At 44.0% G+C, this 27,519-nt stretch overlaps 2 protein-coding genes across 17 annotated transcripts in view; both read left to right on the top strand.

The window, feature by feature from the left end:
- NRG1 (neuregulin 1) overlaps window positions 1-27,519 on the top strand; it is a 522,222-nt gene that overhangs the window by 395,111 nt on the left and 99,592 nt on the right. For 2 of the 16 annotated variants that reach the window (XM_074932862.1, XM_074932859.1), the window contains exon 1: window positions 22,368-23,116. The exons of 12 other annotated variants lie outside the window; for them this stretch is intronic. In XM_074932862.1, coding sequence (XP_074788963.1) covers window positions 22,498-23,116 — 619 coding nt within the window. In that variant the 5' untranslated portion in view covers window positions 22,368-22,497. Of the gene's footprint in view, window positions 1-22,367; window positions 23,117-27,519 lie in introns of those variants that run through there. 2 more of the 16 variants (XM_074932861.1, XM_074932871.1) reach the window with 1 other exon arrangement.
- LOC141973882 (uncharacterized) lies at window positions 21,728-22,054 on the top strand. Its single transcript, XM_074932873.1, has one exon. The coding sequence runs from the start codon at window positions 21,879-21,881 to the stop codon at window positions 22,038-22,040; it is 162 nt and encodes a 53-aa protein (XP_074788974.1). The 5' UTR covers window positions 21,728-21,878; the 3' UTR covers window positions 22,041-22,054.

Below are 27,519 nucleotides of genomic sequence, written 5' to 3'. Positions count from 1 at the left end.
AGGCAGGTATCTAGCTGTGAAAGCCACAGCTACCTGCGTTGTAGAAAGCTGCCCATTAGATCTACTGCTGCCAGTTGTGGCACAAATTGTAAGTGGCAGAAAATTTTTTCTAGTCTTCTCAATTAGAAGTGAACTAATCACATGTGATGGTTTTCTTTGTCTGAAATGCCTGCGTTTTTATATATAGTAACTGAGAATGTTCTTTCAGTAGTAGCTGAAATTCTGTTGTATGCTTTGGTGGGGCATTATTTCAACAGTTATTGTTCTGAGTGCAAGTAGGTTTAAATGTCTGGTACTTTCACCTGATGAAATGTCACACATCCCCTGCTTTTTTCAATTCTAATGAAGTCCAAAACTGGCATTGATTGTTTTTTAATTCCTTAATACTTTATTTTATTTAAAGCAATGCAGATACGGGGTGATTCAACTGACTCCACAGGACACAGTGAAATAGGATTGTAGGCTAATCTTGCACTACACTTTTTATACTGTTAGTATGACATTATTTCCCTGGAACAGCTCTTTCCTTCCATTTCCCACTGGGGAAATCTTTGGCTTAAAACAAGCTGCAGGCTATGCATAGTTCTTGAATATTTTAATGATCTACACAAAACCCATTAACTGCCACAATGGCAACTAATACTTGACAGACAGTAGGATAATAGTTGTCTTAGAGTCTGCGAGAGGCCAGAAGAATCTTAAACACTAATTGTGCAGGAAGGATGAAGAATTGCCTTGAGCATCAGTGCAGCTTATTCAAATGGGTGTCTTGTCTGTCACGATGCAAAACTGATGTTTCAGTTCTCTGGTGTAATGAGCTCTGAATCAGATGTCCCTGATTACAGGGCAAGCTGCATCTGTGGAGTGGATGCTTGTAACTCCTTTCTCACTTTGGAGGGAGGAGGAGGTTAAGATAGGTCCAGTGAAGGAATGTTGTGAATATGGATTCCGTATTTCTTTTTGATAACTAGCAGAGACAATGTAGTTGTGATCCCTAAGAGCAGAGGATCAATCTCAAGCTTCATGGGAGGTAACACAAGTCTGAAATCTTCTCCACCTGTGTTCATTTAGCCAGAACATTTAGGCTGTGCATCGGTGAAATGCCTTCCTGGAGGCAGGGGAGAGGAAATTAGGCATGGCTTAGGGACTGGTTACCTTAACCTGTCCAGGTGTATGTTTCTGTCAGAGGCAGATGATCCTTGATGTCTTCCCCACAATGTCTGTATCCTGAACTGAGTGTGTAAGTGACCTCTCATGTTGACAACAACACCATGAGTGAATTACACTTTAGAGGACAGGAGCTAAATGCCAGCACCTTACTAATTCTTCCACCAAATGGACACCTGGAAAGCTGAAGTATTGTACTTACTGCTTGAGTTATGTGTAGAAAATATACAGTAAAACTCCAGATAATTGGATGTGGATTGCATATGCAATTATATGTTCGCTGGATAATATGAATGCATCAGAGACCTAATATTCACCCCAGCAAGAGAGCTCAGTTACAGGCAGGCTAAGCAAATGGAGTTTTTCAATTTAGATGTGCAAATGAATTTTATACACACATGGGCAGTCTTAGCAGATGGCCAGTGAGGAAGGCTGGGTACAGGGGAGGGATTCTTTCCTTTTAATTCAGTAAGAATCTGTTCCTCTGGGTGATGTTTCATCATGAGGAATAGATTTTATTACTGTAAATACCGTGTAAAATACAAGATTGCTGTTCACAACAACCCAAAAGCACCGTGTATGAAGTACTGGATGGAGAATTTTCCCTGGATGGAGAAAAAATAATTAAAAAGAGTGAGCCAAATATACTGACTATTACCAAATTTGCAGAACAAGATGTGGAGGGGGTAGTTCTAGTAAAAACACATTAGCTATAGTTGATGAACTGGCACAAGATTGCTGAAAATTTTGAAACTTTCTTAAGGAAAAAAGAATTCTTAAAAAAAGCTGGGCATCAGCTCACTCTTTAGAATGGAACACAAGCAGAGAATTGGTTATCACTTGTTTAGGCTTGCTGCTCTCAAGTTCATTCACTGTATCCTATTAAAGGGGCGGTGGAGTGCAGAAAAGGCTAGCCTAAGCACAAAGGAGAGGAGAGCATGTGTGCATGAGCTGGCATTTCTGCTGAGCCTTTGTCTCAACCAGGTCTCACTGCTCATTTCTTACACACAGCCATATTCTTGGCATCTCCACTTTTGTTATCACAGGAAATTGTCAGTGTGACAAAGTACACTGCAGCATTTATAAGAAACACTGACTAATAAGGGTCCAGTGAGTCTTTAAGGAGCTCTACATACTTTTCTGATCTGTGAGGGCTGTTTCTTCCTCAGCCCTAGTCATGATAATGTCTTGGCCTTCAGTAGCTCTGCAGAAAGTAGTAATTCCAGTTAATTTTCAGCACAATCTCTGCACACAATACCACCTGTCAAAATCAAAATATCACTGGCTCTTTAAGGAGAGTCCTAGCTGTCAGTCAGCCAAACTGATCACATGTGAAGCAGTCATGCTGCTGTACCTCCTCTACTTGGCCAGGGAAGAAAGGGAAGCTGACCTTCTGGAAAAAGTGTTTGCTGCAGGGTAGAATTTCTGCCACCAGCCCATGCTCACAGATGATGGGGAAGCAGACTAGCCAGAGACACACAACAGCAGGCAGGCTGGCCAGCCCCAGCACCCGTCAAGCCCTGTGTCCTGTCTCGGGCAGCTGGCAGCAATTGGTGCCTCAGGGGACTGGTGGGGAAAAGACACAACAGAAAGATGAGGCCTCTGCTAAATTAGTTTTCTCCTAAGCCATGACCATGAGAGGTAACTCAACCTTTCTGATTCCTATTTTTTCTCTTGTCAGATCTGTGGGGAGTCTTGTTTCTTCTGTAATCTTGTTTGGTTGTTGTCTCCATCTCCCTCCTGTTCTCCCATAGCAACAACCACCCTGTTATGCCTTGGATCAGGTTCCTCACTGTGAGGCCACCAGTGCCCCATGACTTCAGAAGGGATCTTTTCCCACCTTAAAGACCCAGGGCAGTCAGGGATGACAGATGATTAAACCCTAAGCAATTAAGTGTAGTGTAATCTTCTCTTGCTCTGCTGCTTCTCCTTATCCCTTATCTAAATTGACTAGAAACAATTACAGCAGCAAGCCACTGTTGCGGTTTGACTCCAGACGGCAACTGAGCACCACACAGCCATTCACTCACCTGTTCCCTGCCCCCCAGCACTGGGAAGGAGAAAAATGAATCAAAAGGCTCAGGAATGGAGAATAAGAACAGGGAAGGGTCACTCACCCATTAACCGTCACAGGCAAAAGACAGGCTTCAGAGGAAGAAAAAGGAGGTTACTTTAATTCAGAACACTAAGGATGACACTTAACAGACAGAATGAAACAGTAAGAAGTCCTTATCTTAGAAAATATCTTAGAAACACCTTCCCCCACCCCTCCCTTCTTCCCAGACTCAGTTTTGTTCCCAATAGCTCTACCTGCCCTTCTGTTCCTTCCTCCGAGGAGGGGGGTAAGCACTCTTCTACATTATTCTCCCTGCTCCATGTGGCATCCCTCTCGTGGGAGACAGTCCTCCACAAACTCTCTCCACTGTGAGTCCTCCTCACGGGGTGCATTCTTCTCTAGATGCTCTGGCATGGGTCACCTCCGTGTGTTGCAGTGCTCCTGCCACCGAACTATAATAATGGGAGCTTCTCCTTCCCACAGAGTCCCAGGGGTGCTCCAGAGGCTGCAGGCAAATCTCTGCTCCTCCAGTGACCTCCACAGGTGGCAGGGAGGGAGGCCCTGCCATCCCACCGTGGGATACGGGGGGGCTTCATGCTTCAGCTCACCTCTCCCACTTCCTCTTCCTTCCTTCCACTGACCCTGGTGTTCACACAGATGTTCTTTTCATAACTAGTCCTCAATGTCCCCACCCCCTCTCAGGTTCACAGAATCACAGAATCATCTAGGTTGGAAAGGACCCTGGAGATCATCTAGTCCAAACGTTCGCCTAGCACAGTTCCCACCTACAGCATATCCTTAAGCTCTAAATCGACCCTACTCTTGAACACCTCCAGGGATGGGGACTCCACCACCTCCCTGGGCAGCCCATTCCAACGCCTAACCCGTTCTGTAAAGAAATGCTTCCTAATATCTAGTCTAAACTTTCCCTGGCGCAACTTGAGGCCATTCCCTCTTGTCCTGTCGCTTTCTAATAGGCTAAAGAGACTCATCCCCAGCTCTCTGCAGATTCCTTTCAGGTAGCTGTAGAGGGCGATGAGGTCTCCCCTCAGCCTCCTCTTCTCCAGACTAAACAACCCCAGTTCCCTCAGCCACTCCTCATAGGACATGTGTTCCAGACCCTTGACCAGCTTTGTAGCCCTTCTCTGGACACACTCGAGTCATTCAATGTCCTTTTTGTAGTGAGGGGCCCAAAACTGAACACAGGCATCAAGGTGCGGCCTCACCAGTGCCGAGTACAGGGGTCAGATCCTTTCCCTGTCCCTGCTGGCCACGCTAGTGCTGACACAAGCCAGGATGCCATTGGCCTTCTTGGCCCCCTGGGCACACTGCTGGCTCCTGTTCAGCCGGCTGTCAATCAGCACCCCCAGGTCCCTCTCTGACTGGCAGCTCTCCAGCCACTCCTCCCCAAGCCTGTAGCGCTGCTGGGGGTTGTTGTGGCCCAAGGGCAGCCCCCGGCATTTGGCCTTATGGAAACTCCTCCAGTTGGCCTCAGCCCATGGCTCCAGCCTGTCCAGGTCTCTCTGCAGAGCCTCCCTACCCTCGAGCACATCAACACTCCCACCCAACTGGGTGTCATCTGCAAACTGACTGAGGGTGCACTCGATCCCCTCGTCTAGATCATCAATAAAGATGTTAAACAGGAGTGGCCCCAAAACCAAGCATTGAGAGATACCACTCGTGACTGGCTTCCAACTGGATTTAACTCTGTTCACCACAACTCTTTGGGCCCGGCCATCCAGACAGATTTTTACGCAGCAAAGTGTGTGATTGTCCAAACCTCGAGCAGCCAGTTTTGTCAGGAGAATACTGTGGGAAACGGTGTCAAAGGCCTTACTAAAGTCAAGGTAGACAATCTCCACAGCCTTTCCCTCATCCAATAAGCAGGTTGCTCTGTCGTAGAAGGAGATCAGGTTTGTCAGGCAGGACCTGACTTTCATAAACCCATGCTGACTGGGCCTGAGCATCTGGTTGTCTCGCCTGTGTTGTGTGATGGTACTTAGGATGAGCTGCTCCATCAGCTTCCTGGGCACTGAAGTCAAGCTGACAGGCCTCTAATTTCCCAGATCATCCTTCTGACCCTTCTTATAGATGGGCGTCACACCGGACCATTTCCAATCTGATGGGACCTCCCTGGTCAGCCAGGACTGCTGGTAAATCATGGAAAGTGACTTGGCGAGCACCCCAGCCAGCTCCTTCAGCACCCTCGGGTGTATCCCATCTGGTCCCATAGACTTGTGTGTGTCTGTGTGATGCAGCAGGTCACTGACTGTCTCCTCCGGGATTGCAGGGGGGTCCTTCTCCCAGTCTGTCTTCTGGCTGAGGAGGCTGGATTCCCTCAGTTCAAACAATCTTGTTATTAAAGACTGAGGCAAAGAAGGCATTAAGCACCTCAGCCTTCTCCTCATCACTTGTTACCATGTCTCCTCCTGCGTCTAGCAGGGGATGGAGGCTCTCCCTGGTCTTTCTTTTGCTGCTCACATAGAAACATTTTTTGTTGTCCTTGATTGCTGAAGCCAGATTAATTTCCAGTTGGGCTTTAGCCCTCCTGATTTCCACCCTGCATAGCCTCACAGCCTCTTTGTAATCACTGTGTGTGGCTAGCCCCTTCTTCCAAAGGCTGTAAACTCTCCTTTTCTCCCCAAGTTGCAGCTAAAGCTCCCTGTTCAGCCAGGGTGGTCTTCTCTGGTATTGGCTTCTCTTACAGCACCTGGGGACAGCCTGCTCCTGAGCCATTAACACTTCCTTCTTAAAGAGCGCCCAGCCTTCCTGGGCCCCTGTACCCTTCAGGAGAGTCTCCCAGGGGATCGTTTCAAGCAGGTGCCTAAACAAGACAAAGTCAGCCCTTCTGAAGTCCAGGATGGCAGTCCTGATTAGCCCTCTCCTGACCTCTCTAAGAATAGAGAACTCTATTATTTCATGATTGCTGTGCCCTAGTCGGCCTCCAACCTCCACGTCGTCCACCAGCCCTTCTCTGTTCACAAAGAGGAGATCCAGCAGGGCACCTTCTCTGGTCAGTTTACTCACCAGCTACATCAGGAAGTTGTCTCCCACACATTCTAGGAATCTCCAGGACTGGTCTTGTTCTGCCATGTTGTATTTCCAGGAGATGTCTGGGAAGTTAAAGTCTCCCACAAGAGCAAGGGCAAGCGATTGTGAGATTTCACCTAAGTGCCTATAGAATATCTCATCCATCTCTCTGTCCTGGTTGGGTGGCCTGTAGTAGACTCCTACTACAACATCTGCCCTGTGGACCTTCCCCCTGATTCTAATGCAAAGACACTCAACCCTGTCTTCACTACACCTGTGCTCAAAGCTATCATAACAGTCCTTAACAGAAAAAGCTACCCCACCACCTCTCCTTGTCTGTCCCTCCTAAAGAGCTTTTACCCATCAATTGGCACACTCCAGTCATGGGAGACATCCCACCATGTTTCTCTAATAGCCACTGCATCATAATTTTCCTGTTTCATAATGGCTACAAGCTTTTCCTGTTTGTTACCCATGCTGTGTGCATTGGTATACATTGGTATACATTGGTTCCCCTTCTTAAATACATTATTGAAGAGGCACAGCTAATTGGGCCAGCCTTGGTGCAAAGGTAGGTCTGACTTGGAGCCAGGGGAGCTTTTGAGAAGCTTCTCACAGGTGGCCACCACTGTAGCCCCCTCCCATGCTGCCAAAAACCCTGCCACTCAAACCCAGCACAGCCACAAATATTGTGGCTAGAGTCATGTGCTATTTCAGACACCTTGAACAGTGTTGCACATGATTGATGTGGAAACACCAGAATATGTCAGTGCTTTTACTTCTTACTGTGTCAAACTGTGCATGGCCAAAAAGGGAGAGGAATGTGCAAAAATAGTCTTCATGAAAAACTGTGGCTTGTTTTATGACCTAGAAAATGTCATCCTTGCCCTCTTGTGATTGTTAATGACTTATACACTAAAGCTTACCAGCCCTTGGATAAGAAGCATTTAGTTTTGTTAGAGCAACAAGGGAATGTATGTTCCTATTTTCCATGCAACTATCAAATGTTTTCTCAAAATTTCCTTAAGAACATGACCTGACGGAGGCTTAAGCAAATAAGGGTTTCTCAAGGGAGATAAGATTTTATTTTTCTTTTCTGTTTCCATGGAAAAAAAAAAAAAGTGTCTATTTCCCATACAGGAAAATCTAGACACAGAGGGATGTAAAATCACCTGGGCAGGCTGGAGAGACATAACTTGGCCTGCTCCTTGCCGCCCACAAAGGTCCCTCTCAGTCCAAGAGGAGGGGAACACCCTGACTGGCAGAAGGCACTTTCTTCACTATACTGATAATGTAAGGTGATAAACTGGGAGACCTTGGGGGTCTCATTTTGTAGCCCATGTGAAGTGTTCAGAGGGATGCATGTGTTAGTCTTTTTATTCTAACTGACCTTAAGACTAGCCACTGACCTTAAGACTAGCCACAGTTTTACCTCATTATGGTTTATTTGTCCCAGAGCAGATACAATTAATATGTATCACCCACAATTAATACGTGGGTGAACATACAAGGAAAACAATGTCTTCAGCAGGGAGACAGCACAAGGCTTCTCTCATTGACACTCGCCTTTGCTCTGTCATTTCACCCACGGTAATTAGAAATTCATCAAATATGTCTGGAGAATTTGCATGCTTAGCCTGCTTTGGAAAGAGGGGATTGTCTAGTTGTGAAAGGAGATTATGCAGCAATTTCCTCCTCAGCACAGCAAGGCAATGAATCCAACTCTTCATTATAGAGGAAGGATGAGTAAAAATCAGTGAGAGTAACATGAGCTCCAGGCTCCGTTGGGATTCTCCATGATCATGTCGATTTCAGACACAGTGCATAATGTTACTACGAGAAAATGTAGATGTTTAAATAGGAATGCTTATGTGGAAGGGGAAAGGGATTGATTCATTAGACGATGTGTTTGACCTCAGCTGGAAAGACAGCTGTACAAAAGGACACAGGCTCAAAGTTAGTTGCTTTGGTTTTATAACTTATGCATTAATTACTGACAACAGCAACGTACTGAGATGAGTAGTTTTTAACAGATATTCTCACATTCTCTCACAACTTACGAAAATATTTCCCTCCACTTATGAAAATATTTCACTGTGTTTTTGTTATGTGAGAGACTGCAAAGCAGTCTTGCAGTTACTTGTATTTCCTAAATAATTGAAGGAAAGAGGTCCCACAAAGTATCTACATCTCTCTTGCTTTTTCACATTCCTGCTCAGGGAGAACGCAACTCAGTGCTTCTGGTCAGGCATCAAACACTGACTTTCTGATTCCCAGTCTCTAACAAATATACATTTTTCTAAATCCTTTAACTGAGGGAAGTTGTACATGTGCAAATGCAGAAATGTATCACAGAGACAAAAATCACAAGGACACATTCTTGAATGGTCAGGACAGACAGTTCAGCATTGGATGTTAGCAAGACACTAATCAAAGGAAAGATTTCTGAGCAACCCTGAGCAGATCCCTTAGGACTAGTATGAATGTGGATTGCAGGCTGGGATTCCCAGACAAACACTTGGCTCCTGAGGGAACAACCCATGAACCCTGAACTGCATGTGCAGGCACCCCAGTGAATGTTCAGATGCCTCAAAGCTAAAAATATTTCCTATGAGAATTAGTCCAAACAATTACAAATGGTTGTTGCACACATGTGCTGAGTGGGGAGCCAGGCAGTCAGCCAGCATGTTGGAGTTGACTAAGATGGAGCAAGGAAGTTGTCTCCAGTTCTACCTATCTCGTAGGTCCTTAACACTTCCTCAGAGGTATAAGGAGATTTAAAAAAAAAAAAAAAAAAGAAAAAGGAGGGGAACATTAAACCACCACCAAGTAAATGCACCTACTATTTGCCTGTGAAGAAATAGTGTTCACCATGTCTTTCCTCTGTCCACAAAGTCTTAGACAAAAGCTACATCTCTCTAGTGTAGAAAATTTTTAATCATTTTCTACAAAGCTGAAGACTTACTTCAACAAGAGGAACTTGGAAGTTCTCCCTAAAACAGCCTGCAGTACCAGCATTGAAAATGTGTTCTTGGGAGAGAAGGAAAATTCCAAGGGGGTAGAAAAGGCATAGCCACATCAGGTTATTTTAAGATAAACCCAAAAGCTGCTATGAACATCTTGGGTGAAGTCTACCATGCTGGAAGGATCTGAAGAGCAGTCCTGGTTCTTCCAGCACCCTCTAGGGTTAGGAATGGAAGAAAGCTTTGAGTCATGAGCAGGTGCAGGTATGAGAAGGGATCTGAGGTACCTATATACCAAGTTAGGTCCATTTTAGGTGGCTAGGCAGATGTTTTTTTTAACTCGTGCTTTTCTTTTTTTTTTTCTCATAAAGGAAATAGAGTGACTGCACATGCTTTATTAAAAGATTACTTGTTTGGCTGGTGGCCATAGAGAAATAATTCCTTTTATTGTTCAATAAATCAGGTTACTGTCATTTTAAACACTCTAGCTGAATTTCTGATCAACACATGAAAGAGTTAAATCCACCACTGTCATGTTACCACAGCATTAAAATAACAGCAAATTTGGGGAACATAAATTTTATCCTGTCTTGTAGCATAAATTTGGAGCATAGGCAAAATCCTTATAAAACTATGCACATTCTGTAAAAATGTCTTACTTGGAAAATAAACAAGAAGAACTGTGGACTAGTAAAGTGGAAATAATATATGTGCAGGAAAGCAGACTGATGTCTTTTGAATTTGTAAGCATTCGAAATACATTTTTAAAAATTTTTAAGTAAGACTTTTTAGAATGTTAAACAGTTTTTTTACTTCAGTTAACCCAACTTTTCTGATGTATAATAATATTCAGGTTATCCAGGGCTGGAAGGGGGCATTGATTTAATTTGAAGTAGTAGGTTCCTTCTCTGAAAGGTTTTTTTTTTTTTGTTTCCTTAGCAATTGAATGCCTTTCTTTCCTAATTAGCCCAAATAATTACCAAAGGATTTCTCTGTGTCATCTGAGTACAGTTCCCCACAGTGGTCTTAAAAAGCCTGTCTGCAGCAAGAAAATAGTCAATGGTCAGGGCTATCTGAAAAGGTTATAGTTAACTGTTGCCACTCAAACCAGAGAAAGTAATCTTCAAAGGCAGGACTGCAGTGGTTTTTACCCTAATCCCCATCGTACACAACTGGTAGGAAGAAGAAACAGCAGTAACATGTTGGCGAGAAGCTACTACGGTGGGTCACAGTCAGCAGCGTGAAGTGAGAGGGAACAACTTTAATGGTAGCTGTTGTGACAACCCTTTTCAGCTCTTGTTCAGTAATGTACAACATCCTGGACAACAAAGCTTTAAGGTTGCATGTGCCAAATTTCGTACCAAACTTTGGGTCCCCTGTGGCCCATTAGGACAGAAGTCTTAATGTTTCTTTGGCAAACCCCTGAAATCTGTGAGACCTGTCAAGTGTGTAGGAGAAGCTTCTGACTCTTCAGCTTTAAGACAGCTCCTTGCTGCTTTTTGTTTTAATGATTTTTACATTTTACGACCCCTATTAGGGAGTTACAAATTTTGTACAAAAAAAAAGAACACCTTGAGGAGGGGAAAAAACAAAATGTGCCTTGGGTTGAGACTTGCACAGAGGCATCCTGCTGGGAAACCAGGTCTGAATTAATTTCTGTGACTTTAATCCTTAACTTTATTACTTGTTTAAGTCATACCACATTTTTCTGCTCTTTTAAGCCTTCATTTCAGGCATTCTGGCTATCTTACCTATTTGTGTGCATCATAATATGTTGTCCAGGATAAGTTGAAAATTAAATCTGAAACACATTTCTTCAGCATATGTGTGTACATACCAGCTTGACAGATACATGTCTGTAATGATAGGTCATTGTTCAGTGTGCTGAGAAATGAGCACTTCTGGCCTGTCTTGTCTGATATTCCTTGAAATCACAGGACCTGTGTGGGGACTTTTTCCAGCTCACTGTGAACACTGTGTTGTTTCTATGGGAAAAGGGCTTCGTAAAGACCTTTATTTGGTGTGCTTTGCCTCATGCTGCTATCTGTACCTGTTTTCTCTCTGACTGTCCTCTGGAGACTTCCAACTTGCATAATTGCATTTGAACATAATTACATTTGTGGACCAAAGAAAATGCACAGCCTTATTGTTGCAAGTTAATTGTTCCCGGAATAATTCCTACAGGTTGTCCACAGTCACCTGTCCCGGTGATAGATTCAGACCCATCATCCCTCCCAGCTTCTCTGCTTTTCCATATAGCTGGTATTATTTATCCACTTCAGTTGGCACGCTTGGAAACATTCTCATTACCTAATGCACCAGCAAGATGACTGTTGCCAGTTGCTACAACTTACCTCTACAGTGGTAAGCAGTAAACCTGAACTTTCTGTCTGCTGTGGCCACATTAATAATGCATTGTTTCCTGTAATTGCATACATGCACAGAGTTTTTTTTTTTTTGTTTTTTTTTTTTTTTGTAAGAGAAACGAAGGAGATAGAGGTGGAGTGTGGAAGCGGGTAGAAACAACTATGACTAATGATTAATGCTGACTAGACCCCAGCTGCATAGGTTTTTAATGAGCCCATGTCTAACCCTAATAGTCACTGCTGGGATAATACTATCACTTCTTGAGTGGGCTAGTTTAGAAGGGGAAGTGTATCATCTGCTCACACCTGCACTGTGTAGTGTTACTAGCACATACTCCACAATGCAGGCCAAAACGTGATCCTTTTTATTCTTCAGTTCACTTGATTAAATTTTAGTAATTTTGTGTCCTTCAAGGTAGTCTCAAAGAGTGACTTCTGTGCAGCTAGCTGAGCAGGGCTGCTTTCCTGATGAAACCATGAACTGATCCCTAACAAAGGAAGGGAATGTAATATACAGAATTACATGTATTTTTCAGGTGTTATTAACAAGGCCTCTAGCAAATAATTTTAAATTGATCAGTGAGGCAGGAGCACCATCTTCATCCTTTGGGGCAAAAGGAGTTCAAAATTCACGATACCCTGCCTTTCCTTCCTTAGCTGAGCTTCAGGCTGCTGGAGTAAGTAGAAACAGTGTTATGCCCATGAGTATGTGTGTCAGCGTGGTCTGCCCCAGGGACCTTGGGCTTTGCCCTGTGGAGCTTGTGCCTTTAGAATCAGATCTATTTTGGTCACATCCTTGTTTTCTCCTCTAGCATGTGCAAAGTTGTTAAAATACAGTTCCTTTATTGAAAACCCTGAAGGAAGGACACAGGTTTTAGTGTGAAATTAGAAACACAGAGAGGATTTTTTGCCCTTTGGCAGCTTTTAATTTAATTGGAGTTAAGCGGCAGTTAAGCAGTATGCAGGGAGTTTTGGAGCAAGAGCAAGGCATCCCTCAAGTGAAAGCAGGTATTAGATCTTCACTATTGCCGTGGTTGAGCAGGCTGAAATCTTGTTCACACTGGGAAGAAATTTGGCCCCATCTTTGCAGCAGTCAATGTCTGAAAGAATGGTGGTTTTATAGTGTCTGGCTTCAAACTATGGCCCCAAATCAGAAAGGGATTTAGGGACACAATTCACCTCGTCTGTGTGTGTACAAGCCAAGATCACTAAGCGTCTCCTTCTCCTTCTTGCAAGCTGTAGGTTGCTCATTTCCCTTCCCAGCCGTAACAGCCACCTTTCCCACCGCAGGCATAGCACACCTACAGTGGTGTACATAAGGACAGCTCTATTTTATTTGACCTTTTTCTCTGGGTGGTAGTTTGAATGAGCTTCTCTGCAAACATGGAATACAGGGTGACATCAGCCCTGCCTGTCTGGCCCCTTTCAAATACTCTTTCAGAGTAAATGCACTTATTCCTTAGGCACCCTCAAGAAGAAGGAAAAAGACAGTCTGTCCCCTCCACCCTCTTTTTGTCATGCTGTTGTTACTCCACAGCCTCTGTGGTGAAACACGTGCAGACAGACATAAGGCATCTCCCGTGGATATGACCTGTAGTTTGAATTCAGGAAACGCTGCAGGAATAATGCATCCATCAAATGAAAAGATCGCTGTGAACTCATTCTGATACATATGTATGCATGAGTGTGCAAACACTCTGTCATGTACTGTTGTTGTCAGTAGTGAGGATTAGAAATATCTGGGTTCTGTAAAAAAGACTCCATTTGGAGCATCTGGGTTCTGTAGCAAAGGCTTCCTTTTTCCTGTTGTGGGCTTTAAAGACCTGTTTTTTCGTTCTGTCACTGCCTCCTACAGTTGTCCAATGTCTTGCAGAAGCTGCACTACTGCTTACACCATCCAGCAGCAATGGGCCACGTTGTCCTGCACTATGCATGTCCATGTCTTAAATGCAAACAAGTTATAAGGAACTCATTTTACCCTGGTGTCAGGGTCTGCTCCATGTCTGGAGCTGCACAGAGTCTGAGTCAATGAAGTGAAAGTACCGCAGATACATTTTGTTAAGGTTTCAGAATTTGGTTTTTACTTGTTTTCTCTCTTGTTCTTGACAAGACCCAACCTGATGCAGGAACATTAAAGTCCTGTATATGAGAAGAGTTAACTACCTTATTTCAATTCAGATTTTGATATCTTAAGGGTGAGCATTTTGGTTTTGTGCCAGACTGTATATAGCATAAAGAGAGCCGGCATGCAGGGGTGAGAAAGTTGTGACAAGACATCTTAAAATGCAGACTGGGGTTTGCATTCAAAACATAACTATGTAATAAAACTATAGACTACTGAAAACTCATGACTAGACATCAAATCTCCTTTGTCATACTTATTTGAATTCTTCTTAATTATTTGCTGGAAATTGACAAAGTTTTCTAGCCAATGCCAAAGGAGTGATTCATGCCTTCTATGGCTTTCTGAATGCACTAAGAAAGAATATTAAATATTAAATGTCCTTGATGATGCTAGGATTCTGAGGCATGATGAGAGCTGTTGCTTTTGTTATGGAATATGGAATTATTGCAATTATAAATCTATGTTGCTTATCTCTTTTATACAGCAAACATCTCATTTCTGCTAACTTGAGCATAATCAAGCTATATATAGGCATGACCAGGGCCAAACCAACCAGTGTAATTAAATTAATATCTTGATTTGGAATAGGGGATATTAAAGTCATTATTTGGAGGTATTTGCAGAAAGCTGCTAAGCAAACCAGCTCTTGAGTTGAAATCATAACATTTTACACAAGCAAAATTCTGAGGCTTGGAAATCCTGAATGTATAACTGTACTCTTAGACATACTTTACAAATCTAAACCATAATATGTCAATGTCCTATCATTTATACCCATTTATTTGATGATACAGAAATTCTTCCATGCAGTAGGGTCACTCCATGTCTTTGACTTCTTTCTTTTTGTTCTTCTAATAGCAAAACTATTTCATATACATATGCTAGAGAGTTACTGTATGAAGAAGTCCATGTGTAGTTGTAATTTTGAAAGTTACACTTTAAAGTGAGGTAAAGTTGGATGTCTTAAGCTTTAAACAGCAGTAGCTGGAATATGTACAGGTGCAAAAATAATTCTTTCCTTATCAAAAAATAAAGTGTAGTAAGTAGAGTCAAGATTTTTCAGAATAAGGGATATCTTGTTGGGATCTTCTAGGAGCTTCTGCTTAAATTAAGCCTAGATTCGGGAAGGATTTCAGTCATGGTTTCACTATGCAAAGTCTTTGGTGAGAAGTCAGGCTCAAGGAACTTCTGTCCTCTGGAACATGGTCCTGTTTCCATTCTTCCAGCCTATTTATGTTTATAGGACCAGGCTGGGAATTAGTTGGTAAACTTACTCATTAAAAAAATCTTAAAAGAAATTATTTTTAAGTCAGAAGTCAGTTCTCTGATCCAGTGGTGAGCCTGGCCACATGAACAATGTTACTGAGTTAGTGCAGGTGACAGAACAGAGGGAGCAAAAAGAAAGGAGAGACAGGGAAAAGGATGATATAGCTGCCAAACTGTTTATCATGAAACCACAGCACTACACTCCAAAATACCTTTTCAGTTTCTGAATTGGGCTCAGATTCAAAAAGGCACTTAGATATATGATGTAGCCCATCTCTAATCAGGAAGGCATTTCACCACTTGTTTAACTCAATGCATGTTTAAGTAGTTTATTAACCAGGGGTCAATGGAGGAGGGGCAATTCCTTGATTCAGGGCTTTTGAAACCTTTACTCAAATTATCAGTGTCCAGTGAGTTCCCCAGCAGCAGCGACACTGCGGATATGAATGCTAGCCAGCACAAAATCCTGCATAGCTGTGCCTGTGCAAATAGCAGTATCGCCACTGTCCCATGAACACCCACAAGGAATTTCTTCCATCTGAATAAACTGACTCAAATGCAGGTGCACAGATGCATCTGAGCACTAAGTCGGATGCGAGATAATGAGCGAGCCTGGGCCCTGTTACTACAATGCTGCCCCAGCTCACTGCCACACTGTGAAAATAAATTATCATAGCAACCATACCAGCAGGTCTGCTGGAGACTCCTGGGATGGTGTGAAGATGGTGCCAGATCTGGAAAAAAACCCCAAACAAACAAAAAACGCCAGAAAATTGCACATGGTCTTTCTTCTGCTGCTTCTGCCCTCAAGCAGAAGAGACAAGCTGTATGCATTACATGTCTTTGCATCTCTTCAACGCTCCTTCACCACATGGCAGACCTAATTATCATTAGCCTGAACAGTGGCAGGGAGCATCCCAGTTTTGTGACTAAGGCTGGGGAATGAGTCAGTGCCACTCATGAATACCCCTGACATTCATGGTTTGGTGTTGGATTTCTGTGTCTCATGTAGTGCCACTAGCTCTGCTTTTGATTAGGACAAAAGAAACCCAGTATTCATTTCACTTGAAGATGAAAAGAGTAAGAAAACCTTTTGGTTCCCCTGAAATAACAGCCTATTTTATGGCAGTTTTCAGTTTCAGTTACTGGATGTAGCTATTTAAAGTATAAACATCCCTTGAAACGACCACTATAATTGTGTTGTTTTTTCAGATCACTGTTTCTGTAAGCTACAGCTATTGGACCTGCAGAAAGCATGTTCCTGGTATAAGTGTGCACATGTGATATCAATACAGAAAACCCTGCCACAGAGCCAACATGAGTTCTCCCAAATGTTTTCACAAGCACTGAAGTTTGTATTCTTTGCTCCAGACATTTCCAAGAAATGTAATAGTTGTGAGGACCTGCTTCTGACACACCTACATGGACAATGCAATAATTCCAGTATAGCTGTTTTGGTTTGAGGGTATGGACATGGTTTGGATACAGCTCTTCATGTCCCTGTCCCCTGTGTTGTCTGAAGGTAGGGGGTATTCCCACAGCAGCCCTCTTACACCGAATGAATTAAGCACACTAGTGATTCTGCTGGCATTGACGGTTTTACCCTCGTGTCTAAGGCTGAATATGTGTTTAAGGGTTTGTATTTTTACTGCTCATGTTTTCCTGCATTTTCTTACTGTCTTGATGTTTCTTCTCCTCAGTCACACATGGCTGCAAATGGCCAGAGGTTTGGGGTTTGTTTTTTTTTTTAAAAAAAGAGGAAAAAGGTTGTAGGAATTGGCAGAGACATACAAACAGCACTATAGCATATATATATATATATATATATATATATATATATATACTCTGTTTGCTTTTCATCAGGTGAAAAATGTGTAGGTGTGTGTGAGTGAGAGCCTGTCCCATTTTAACAATTGCAGTACCAGTGACAGGACCACTATGAAGTAAAATGAAGTTTTCTCCTTCTGCCACTTGAGCTGAGAGATGAGGATTTTAGTGAAGGCTTTTGGAAGGGCTCAAAGGGAAAGAGTGCTGGCATCAATCCAAGGAAGATGGATTAAGGAGGGGAGGTTGGTGAAGTACTGAAATGGGGAATAAATTAATTGTTTGCACAATGTGTGATAGACCACTCTTCCCACACCATGACTGCTGGCAGTGATGCTGCTTATTGGGCTCACTTGCTTTGGGTCACACCCCCATCTTTAAATAGTGCACTTATTTAATTTGAAGAAAGTGCCTGCAATCAATAACAAGAGATCATTTTATCTTCTTCATCAATCTTTTGTGAACATGCACTTTTTCTTTTCAGCTTCTTGGTTACAATGCTTTTAATTTCTCAATGTATGGAAAAAAAGGGAGTGCAATCAAACACATGATGGAGCAGTTCATACCCCATATTGCTGCTTGCTTCTTTCTGAAGAACTGGCACATTCTTAAAGAAAAGCAGTGGTCAGGGAGGGAATCACTTGTGCTACACAGATGTGTGGTCCTCTGATCATCCTTTCTTAAATTGTGATCCAACAGAGCGATGAATAACCACTTGTGAAGACTTACTTTACTTTCCTAATTCCTAATATATTCCAGTAGTTGCAAGAAAGTAGATAGTTCTTAGAGAATCTTTATGTGGACTACAGGGACTTTATTTAAAGCAGATGGATATTTGAAATCCAGTGGCTTCCATGAGAATGACTCGCCAATCCTAATTTCCAAAACCATCGGCAGGTTGTGTCTAATTACGGCATGTCTAAAGGGTCAGCTGAGTAAAATGCTACTTGCTGCTCTAATTTGCAGGATGTTGTCAGTTATGATCACATACCTATTTAAGCTTCCTGCACATACATGGGTCTGGCCAGAGGGAATGGTCCTCTGCAGTTTGGTAATATGAAATCAACCTCCTTTTAGGACCTGTAAAACTGAAGAAACAGATACAGCTGGTTTATCCTCATGACAGGATGGAGATTAATGCTGGCTTTGGCTTTCTGTCTCTCCTTGAGTCTTTTGGGAGTGGAACTTAGCAGAGTAATACTTAGTTCTTCGCAAAAATACTCCACAAAATAAAATTACAGGTTTTGTAAGCCTCTGAGTTTCAACCTGTCACTTACATATGTCAGGAGTCCAAATCTCAGTCACAGATTAGCTTCATTAGTGTAGAATCACACCACTTTTTCCTCTAAACCAAAGAGACCCAAGCCACATAATAATCAGAAATAATTCTTTGCACAAGGACCTAACCTAATTGCAAACAGGCAAGTAATTTCCTTCCTTATCCTTCTATATCACATACTAGAGCTACCCTAGTAAGGCTTTGTTACCTCCAAGGTCATGCTCCCTCTTGTTTTCTTCCAGGGCCTACATTTCTGCTGACTCTTTTCCAAGGGATTCATCTCCTCCAGCCTGGGCCAGAACCCATGTTTAAGCACAGCATGCCAGTGCTGGCATGTCACTACAGAATGTAAAAGGCTCAACCCTGCAGCTGCAGGAAAGGTCTCCCAAAACCAGTGAACTGTACCTTCATTTTACAATCATCTCTTCAGACATACAGTGAGGGACCATCAGCCTTTTCCACATCTATGAGAGATGGTGTGAAAAAGACCAGTGCTCCCTTGCCAACTCAGATGATATAAAGAGAGTGGGGTTACGTTTTTGTCCAAAAGAGAGCCAGCCCCATTCTGTATCGGGTCGCAGCATCCCGAGCAGGCCGTGTCCTGGCCCTGGCTTTGGCCACCTGTGGAGTGGGGCTAGGAAAGCAGCCGATGATTCAGCACTGCCTCTTCCCGCTTGTTGGCCAGGGAATAATGGGAGCCGCCAGGCACCTCCAAAGGCGGGGTGCCACCCCGCGTTTCTCATCGCAAGCCCCAGCACCCTGCAGCTCCAGCAGGGCGGGGAGCGTGAAGCAGCTCTGCAGGCTTCCCTCGGGAGGGGGACGTGAGGAGGAGGCCTGAGCAGAGCTGTCTGCACAATGCTGAGGCAGGCAGCCTGCGCGCCAGGTCTGGAAATGCCGCGGGGGGAAGGGACCTGCAGCAGAGCAGGGTACTGCAGCCTGGAAGGGAGCCAGGCCCGACGAAGATGCTGCGGCCGCGGAGGCGATGGGAGGGGCTGGAGGGGGCTGCCTGCCGCGAGGAGATGGTGCAGGCAGGCTGGGCCCCAGCCAGTGGAGGAGAGCGAGAAAAAGCAAGGGAGGCAGCAGTAGCTATCCTGGCTCTGTTTAGCCAGGAGGGTTCAGAGGGGCAGGCTAGACCCCTCTGGGAGAGCCCTTTCCCTGTCCCTGCGAGCCCCTCCGGCAGGGTGAGGAGAGGGGCAATGCGCTCATGTGCAGGGGAGTCCCTGAAAGCGTCCCCACCAGGCTCCTGAGACAAGAGGCTCTGAGGTTTCACAGAGTGCTTGTGCACGCAGAGGTGGTAGCCCATGGGCTGAATGGGTAATAAGTGATCTGTCCCACTGTCCAGCTTTGTAACACTGTGCATGATTACTTTAACGTCATGGCAACCCTTGTAAGAAAGGTGCAAGATCTCCACATGCATTTTTGTTCGCCTCAGCACCAGAAAGACAGGAGCAAAGGAGAAACATCATTTAAAGGAGGGCAGCTAAATGTGGATAGACTGGAGAGTAGCGAAGATTACAGAAGGTTGGTAGTTTGCCTGGAAGGCCAGGGCAGGGCAGATGTGGACAAGGCAGTGGATTAAACACAAGCTCAAAGCAGCAGCATCAGCAAAAATTGTTTTACTGAAAATAGGAAGGTTGAAATATTGGACATGGGTAAAGAAGGCAAGACATTTTTGAAAATTAGTGCTAAGCACTCAGAGGCTGTGCAATGAAGAGAATATTCCCAGCTGGTGGTCAACTTGCACTCTGCTTTTAAGAGTGGTGCTTCTGCTTCAGACCTGAGGAGCAACTTGTGTTTGCAAAAGTATGTCTGGTTTTTCCAGATTTATCAGTTAATCTAATAAAAGATACATCCTTTCCCTAGAAACCTTGCTTACTTGTACCCACAACTGTCATGGCAATGCTGCTGTGATGTTACCCTTTCTATAGTGGCTGTGTTGTTACTGCTGTTTGAAATAGGTTTTGAGATACTTGAAAGAGACTGCACTCATGCAGAATATTAACAGCTAAGGAGCACATGTGCTTTGTAATAAGGAGAGCCATGTACGTAAATATGCAGTGCAAGCTGTTCCCTCTATCTGAGGTTACTGATCACATCATTAACCTGAGGACCAGACACTTCAGTGGTAATGTAGACTAGATTGTATGATATTTATCTTTTTACATCCTTCCAGAGAGTGTTATCACTGTCTGTTCTTGAAAGTAAATTCTCCAGGCACCTGTATGTAGTAGAATCATGCTTACTTCAGTTGACTACTACAGCTTCACAGGAAGCTTTGTGATCAAACATCCATCAATTAGTCCTTGATAGGAGAGTCTGTGAAAACACTATGGGATTCATTGAGATTTTGATAAACCATTTTTATGTGAATGTTACTAATGTTGGGAGGGGGGACTTGGAGGCAGAGAGACAGACAGCTTTTTTTGCACTACCAAAAATATGTAACTACAAAAGAAATTGCCTTTTGGATGCCTGACTGAAGTATCAGCAAAATGAAGACAATTTGTAGCACTTGATTCTTTGTCTCCTTATGCATCCTGCAGTCATTTATACTAATGAGAAAGGAGGATTCACGCTTCCAAATCTTCAGTGCAAATGCTTTCATAAAGTCGAAGGAACTGGAGATTGTGTTAAAATCCATACTCCTTTTATACATATGTCTGTACTGTTACACAGGTGTACTTTTCTGTGGGAGACAAAAGAGACTGGGAATAGAGCTGAATCTAATCTTTCTTTATGTTAACTGGATTGTTGATTTACTCCTGTATTACACTGCACTGGTAGAAATGGGAGCTAGTGCTAGGTCAGTGCTAGGTGAAGAATGACAGGCAAATTTAAGAACAAAGTGGGAGCCTTGTTAATATTTTTTTAATTATTTTTTTTTTGTTTTGTTTAAGGGGAGTGAGGATATATGCTAGCAGCATGTGAGCTCTTGAAAAGTCTGTTCAGGAGCTGGCTTTAGTGCTTTTTTGGTTTTGGAGGGCTTTGGAAAGGAGGTTGAAAAATGGAATATAAAAAAAATATGCAAACCTCTTTGTAATAACTTAAATGTAAATTTGTTAGAGGTGGGAATGTTTTTGCAGGGGTTTTTTTTTCTCCTCTGATTGACCTAAGGTGCATCCCAGCACTATTCCTAGTCAACAAAACTTATTTAGGAGCTTGGAAAGAAAAGCTGTCTCTAGGTGTCAGGCAGGGAGAAACTGCTGTTGGAAAGTGGTCTTCCCCCTGGGAGAGATCGGGTATCAGACTCAGCGAGCCCAGTCCAGCCCAAAGAGCGCCCACCGACACCCGGTCCACGCCAGAGGACCGTGTCTATGGCTGCCGCCTCTGGCCGCGCTCCAGCTGAAGAGAGGGAGCAGGCGGGAGCGCAACTCCTGCTCGCTCCCTCCTTTTGATTTGATGGGCTTTATTTCTCCTAATTGGATAAAATAGGAAGTCACTGACAGTCCTGCGTTGCTGGGTGTACTGATTTCCCTCAGAGCAGCCCTGCAGAGGGCGGGGGGTGGGGTAGAAGAGGAAGGAGTGAGCCTGTACATCAGGGAAACAGGCTGCGAGGGGGCTGGGGGAGCGGAGCGCAGGGGGGGGGGGTGGGGGGGTGGGGGGGTGGTGGAAGGAGGAAAGTGAATGAGCGCTCAAGAAGGACAAAGAGGGAGGGAAGAGAAAGGGAGTTACCATCGTCTTGGCATCGCTCTTCCTTTCAAACCTCTGTGTAATGATATTGTTTGCAGTGATGCTCAGACAGGGAGCACCTGCTGCTCTGTAATGATTCAGCCTCTTTCAGCCGCCGCTGTAACACGACAGGATGCTGCTGCTACTGTCACTTCTGCTGCTGCCGCTGTTGTTACAGATTTTGCTTTTGCTCCTTCTACTGCATGACAATTGTTTTCCTCGTCTAAGCAGATACCAGCCTCAGATGCTCAAGGTGAGAATCTTGCCTTTCGCTCTGGGCTATTGGTTAACTTAATCTGGTCAATTTATTCTGTGTTTGTGGGTTTTTTTCTCTCATCATCCTTGTTCCCCCGGTTTTGTTTTGTTTTGTCGTGCTTGCTTTGGGGGGGATGTTTCTTCCCTCCCGCAGAAGAGCTGGAATTGCTTGAGAGGCATTTGAGGAATTATAAAAGTGGCCAGTAAAGAGGAGCTCAGTGATTGTGCATCTACTCTTGCCTCAGAGAGGCAGAGAGCACGACAGAGGGCTCAGGGGCAGAGGGGGACAGGGGGACACTCATTTTTCCTGTGCATTACTCCTCTCCCAATTTGAATGATGTTACTGAGCTTGGACATTTTTCTGACTTCCATTCCGTGATTTCTGGAGAGCGCTGTGACTATTACTACAATCTCTTTTTGTCTGTGTCTCACAGTAATGGATTGTGATAGAGTTAAGGCCTTTTGGAGGTGAGCTGTTTGAGAGCTGATGCTTAAACATGTCTGAAGTAGCTGCTGAAACTTTCCCCAGCCCCTCAGCTCAGCTAAGCCCTGACGCATCCCTCAACGGGCTCCCGGCTGAGGAGAACATGCCAGGGATCCAAAGAGAGGACAGGAGGGTCCAAGGGATAGCAGGCCTTGCCGCAACCTGCTGTGTGTGCCTGGAGGCAGAGCGACTGAAGGGCTGCCTCAACTCTGAAAAGATCTGCATTGCCCCTATCCTGGCTTGCCTGCTCAGCCTTTGCCTCTGCATTGCTGGCCTAAAGTGGGTCTTTGTGGACAAGATTTTTGAGTATGACTCTCCTACCCACCTCGACCCTGGGAGGATAGGACAAGACCCAAAGAGCGCTGTGGATCCTACAGCTCTGTCTGCCTGGGTGCCTTCGGAGGTGTATGCCTCACCCTTCCCTGTACCTACCAAGGCTGAAGTGACAGTGCAAAGCGACAGCTCACTTGTGCCCTCCAAACCGTTCCTCCAACCTTCTCTGTATAACCGCATCCTAGATGTTGGGTTGTTGTCCTCTGCCACACCTTCGCTGTCACCACCTGCCCTGGAGCCTACCACAGCATCTCAGGTGCAAGCAACAGAAACGAATCTCCAAACTGCTCCAAAATTTTGTAAGTAGAAGCTATGTGTTTCTTTGGTTTTTTCCTTAAAAAAAAAAAAAAAAAAAAAAAAAAGGGCACTTACCTAATCTGCAACTGTCCTCGAGGAGGATGTGTGATAGGCATACAAAGCTTAAATGTACTAAGTTGGGTACAGAATGGGTTACCTGCTGAGGAAAGGTCCTAGGAGCCTCTGAACTTAGTTCTGACGTGTACATGGCCATGAAGAAGGCTTCATATGGGACTTCTGTAAAGCACCAGTATGACCCTTTTCTCTGCATCCACTTGCAGGGAAGTATGTGATTTACTTCAAGGGCTTATCTGATAGCTATTCCACATGGTATATCAGCATATTTTTCTTATAAATTTTATTTATGTCCTGTGCTGGATCTTCCATGTGTGTTCATTTTCTGTGCCTTGCCTGCAGAGCACTTTTGCTACCTCCTTCCTGAAGTCTGTTTCTGGCAAATATCCCTGTCATCCTCCTGAAAGACTCAGAGAGAACAGTGGGAAAGAACAACAGTGTATTTGAAGCATTTAGAGAACCAAAATTATTAATTCAGCAGTTAGCTTATAATCTTTCCCTTTCTCTTAAGAGCAAAGCACACATTTCTCTGCATCTTTCCCCTCCTCTAGGAGCTGAATCTTGTTGAACCTGTTTCTCGGACATTGCCTCATTGACTTTTGTGGGGCATTTCAGGAAAGCATTCTTGACAATGCAGGAGGGGTCCATTTCCAAATTAGTCTTCGCTAATCCTTAAAGCAAAAAATATCCAGGGTACCTGGATTACTTTCTCAGTAGCAATCATAAAGCATCAAAATACCACATTGCTGAAGTGCAATTTCTTTGATATTCATCATTTTAACCCATCAAATCCAGAGCCAGCAATTACTGAGCTGTGTAAAATTGTGCAACTCCAGTTAAAAGAGAAGGCAGTGTGCCATTGTGCCAAGAGCACAGGGCTGAGGTTTCCTTTGAAAAGGTGCAGTGATTAGAATGAGCAACTGTGTCCCTTGCAAATTGTCTTATAGGACCCCATCTCTCCCTCGTGCCTTCCTGAAATGCCACAGGGTAGATGCCTTGTAGGTGATCTGTACTAAACCTCACCCTGGAGCCCTGAAGTCACCAGAAGTTTGCTACTAAGTTTAGCTCCACCAGAACTGGACTCAGTATAGATATGTGGCAACTGGATTAGGTATAACATTTTGGGTCAATCACCTTGCCAGTGAAAATGAGCATAACTGCAGTGATGTTAGTGGAGGTCCCTTCAGCTGCTGGCTGAATAGCAATTCCAGAATCACTGAAAGAAAATTGTATTCCTGTAGAAGCCCTGCTGCCTTTTGTTTAGATAATGGGTGACAACCATCCTTTGTATTAAAAGTAATTTGTCTGATGGAAACGGTCTTATATGGAAATATTGCTGTGCAGTAAAGTGACAGGGGGCTTGGCCTGTGACAGGTAAGACATTACCTGAATTACTGGGACACTTAATCACCTTTGCAGTTATATAGAACTATACTAAGTGATTATTTTTTTTAATTGCTGATGCAGAAAATCTGTAGTGCAAATATTGTGTCATTGGAGATATGACAGCACTTCTTACTTCATAAAATGACCAGGGACAACCATCCAGCCAAAATGGCCTCTTTCATGTGAGAGGGAGAAGCACCCAAAAGCTGGTTATGCCAGGACAACCTTCATCCTATAGAATTTCCACATGTGAGGCAAGCCTTTATGGGTAACATGCTAACTTGATCTCTGAAGTAAATGAAGTGGTGGGAGGCAGGGGAAGAGATTGTTTGGAGCAGTCACTGGCAAAAAGCCATTGTCTGCATTCAGATGTGCTTGCATCTGGGAAATAAATGGTTGTCCAGAAATTAGGTGATTGGGTTGAGTTCATTGTTTTACTGTTGCCTTAATTTTCGTAAGATAAACATGTTTTAAGGCATCATAGACTTACACACAGACTGAAAGGAGAGGGAGAACAGGCAACAGGTCAAGACTGGGTTGGTCCAAGAGAGAAGACTGTGTAGACAGTATTCATTCTAACTGTGGCATGTAATTCTGACTATGGCAAGGGGCTGCAATTCCCTGCAAAGTAAAATAAGAAAATATAGCTGGAAAAGTACATTGCAGAAGATCTGCCTAAGAATTCAAAGAGGCATGAAGAGAACTTTTTGGACAGCTCTGAAAGCATTGTCTTGGAGTTTTTGAAACAGCGCATTTCAAACACTTCGATGTGTTTTATGTAGAGCAAGATTTGTTGGAGAGGTTGACAGATTGCATCAGTGGTAACTTTTTGATGCAATGCCTTTGATAGCTATAAAATTCTCAGAGAGATGACTTAGAAAGTAGCATCTGCAATTTGGATTTTCCCTTCTTTTGACTCTCAGTATCCTTTTTTCCATTTTGGTTAGAGTGAGGTAACTTGTTCCCAGAAAGCCCTTTTTGTGCTGATTTTTTTCCAGTGCAGAAATAAAATTAAAAATAAAAAAAAATAATAATATAAAAAAAGGCATTTCCAAGTCCTTTTCTCCTCCTCTCTTTTCTGTCTTACTCAGCATATTCCCCTTAAAGCTGTATCTTTCAAGGTCATAGTCTGTAGAAAGCTAATTGATTCTTCTTTTTCCTGGAGCCTGGGAGAGAAAGCAGAAGAGAGACAATCCTAGTAATAGTGTCTGGTGCATTAGATTCAAGACTGGTCTCACTCCTATTACTATACTTTGCCCTTTATGAATACAGAAATAATATGTTCCTTTGTATTTGGTTTACATTTTATATTTTAATATAATTTCTCCTTTGCTGAAACAGAAAGAAAAGGTAGATGATTTAAAGAATTCCCATATTTAGGAAGCGTGTCACTCTTACGATAATTACACAAGCGGGGTATAATAGTATGCACTAAGCTACAATCTCCCTCCCTCTGAGAAGACATGTCGAATGTAAGAGTGCTAACACAGTTCAGGAGCTAAATATTACTTCTTCCTACACCATCACCTTTAAATACATTTCCACCCTTTACCCAGGCTGGTAATAGATGCAGCCCTGTAGTACTGTCAAAACTGTGTTTCTGTAATAATTGCATCTATATCTCTTCAGTCAACCACTCCCCTCTTTATGGTCTTTCCTCTTTTTTTCTTTTTCCATTTAAGCAGATTTCCCCCAAAATGACCTGCTAAGATCCATGTGGGGCTGCCTTTCTGGGATGACAGTTCTGCCTAAGGAGTACTTTGCTCCTGCGTTTTGGCTCTACCCTGAAGCAGAGGTGCCCAAGCCCTTGGCTTTGGGATCACAACTCTCCTGACTTGGTGAGGTCCCATGGGGCACACAAGAGTCAGGGCAGGAGATAGACCACAGCATGAGGACTTTGCTGGAGTGGGTTTCCCTGTGAGCAGGGCAAAAGGCCCAGCAAAGAGGATACACCTGCCTGGTGGCACATCTGCACGGCCCTTAAGTCTTTACCACTTTTGACTTCCCTGGCCACCTCGGGTGCCCTTCTCTGATGGGCCAGCTGCACATCTCACACCAGCAGGTGGCCAGCAGATGACCAACAGGCACATCTTCATCTCCCTACCTCTGTGCCCACTGAGTTGTGCTGGCCAGAACATGCAGAGGTGGGTGTAGCATCAGACCTGTGCATGCCCCTCTGGGGCAGGCAGGGCTCCCTCCTACCTCATCAGTACTGGCCCTCCCCTGGAAAACATGGCAAAATGGAGAAAGGGCTGTGCACTGCTGTCAACCACCCCTGTCTGCGACTGCTCCCTTCTCATGTTTCTGATTTCTGCTACTACTTCAGGTGTGCTGGGCCAGTGTCAGCAAAGGCCGCCACTTTCTCATCCTTGGTGGAAAAAGTGTTGAAAGAGTGCCTCTGAGGACTGAAGTGGGTGTTTACCTAGGAAACAGTCTTAGCTCCCTTCCAAAGTTATCCAGGCACAATGCTGAATTTCTTGTGTCTTTTTAGAGCTAGGAATGGGAAAAAAGGAAAGAAAACTAGCCTGTCCCTTGTTTTGGTATCATACTGCAAATGTTCTTTGCAATTTCTCTCTGCCTCTTTCACCTCCACTTGTTCTTTCTCAGCTCTGCATTTGATGTTCTTTCTCCTATACACAGTGATTTGTGAAGGTCTGTATTTTACTTTTGTGGGAGGCTCGAGGGCGCCTTAGAGGTGCTGCAGCCCAGCGGAAGGCTTCGATTTATGAACAGTGAGGATTTGTTCATAGCACCTTCACACAGTGTTTGTTCTTTTTCTTGAAACAGTCTCGTTCTGCCTCATGCTCTGTAGTTCAAATCCCCATCACAGGCACCATAGGATTGAGTTTGTGCCTGACAGCCTCTGAAAGTGTCGAGGTCAGGGATGTCTTAGAGAACTGCAGGGGACTGTACCTGCAGGAGGGGAGAGCAGATGATGCAGCAC

Source organism: Athene noctua, chromosome Z (genome assembly GCF_965140245.1).
Source record: "Athene noctua chromosome Z, bAthNoc1.hap1.1, whole genome shotgun sequence".
In the NCBI taxonomy this organism is placed as follows: domain Eukaryota; kingdom Metazoa; phylum Chordata; class Aves; order Strigiformes; family Strigidae; genus Athene; species Athene noctua.
The sequence above is the reverse complement of the archived record's forward strand: the minus strand, read 5'-3'. Positions and strand labels throughout refer to the sequence as shown.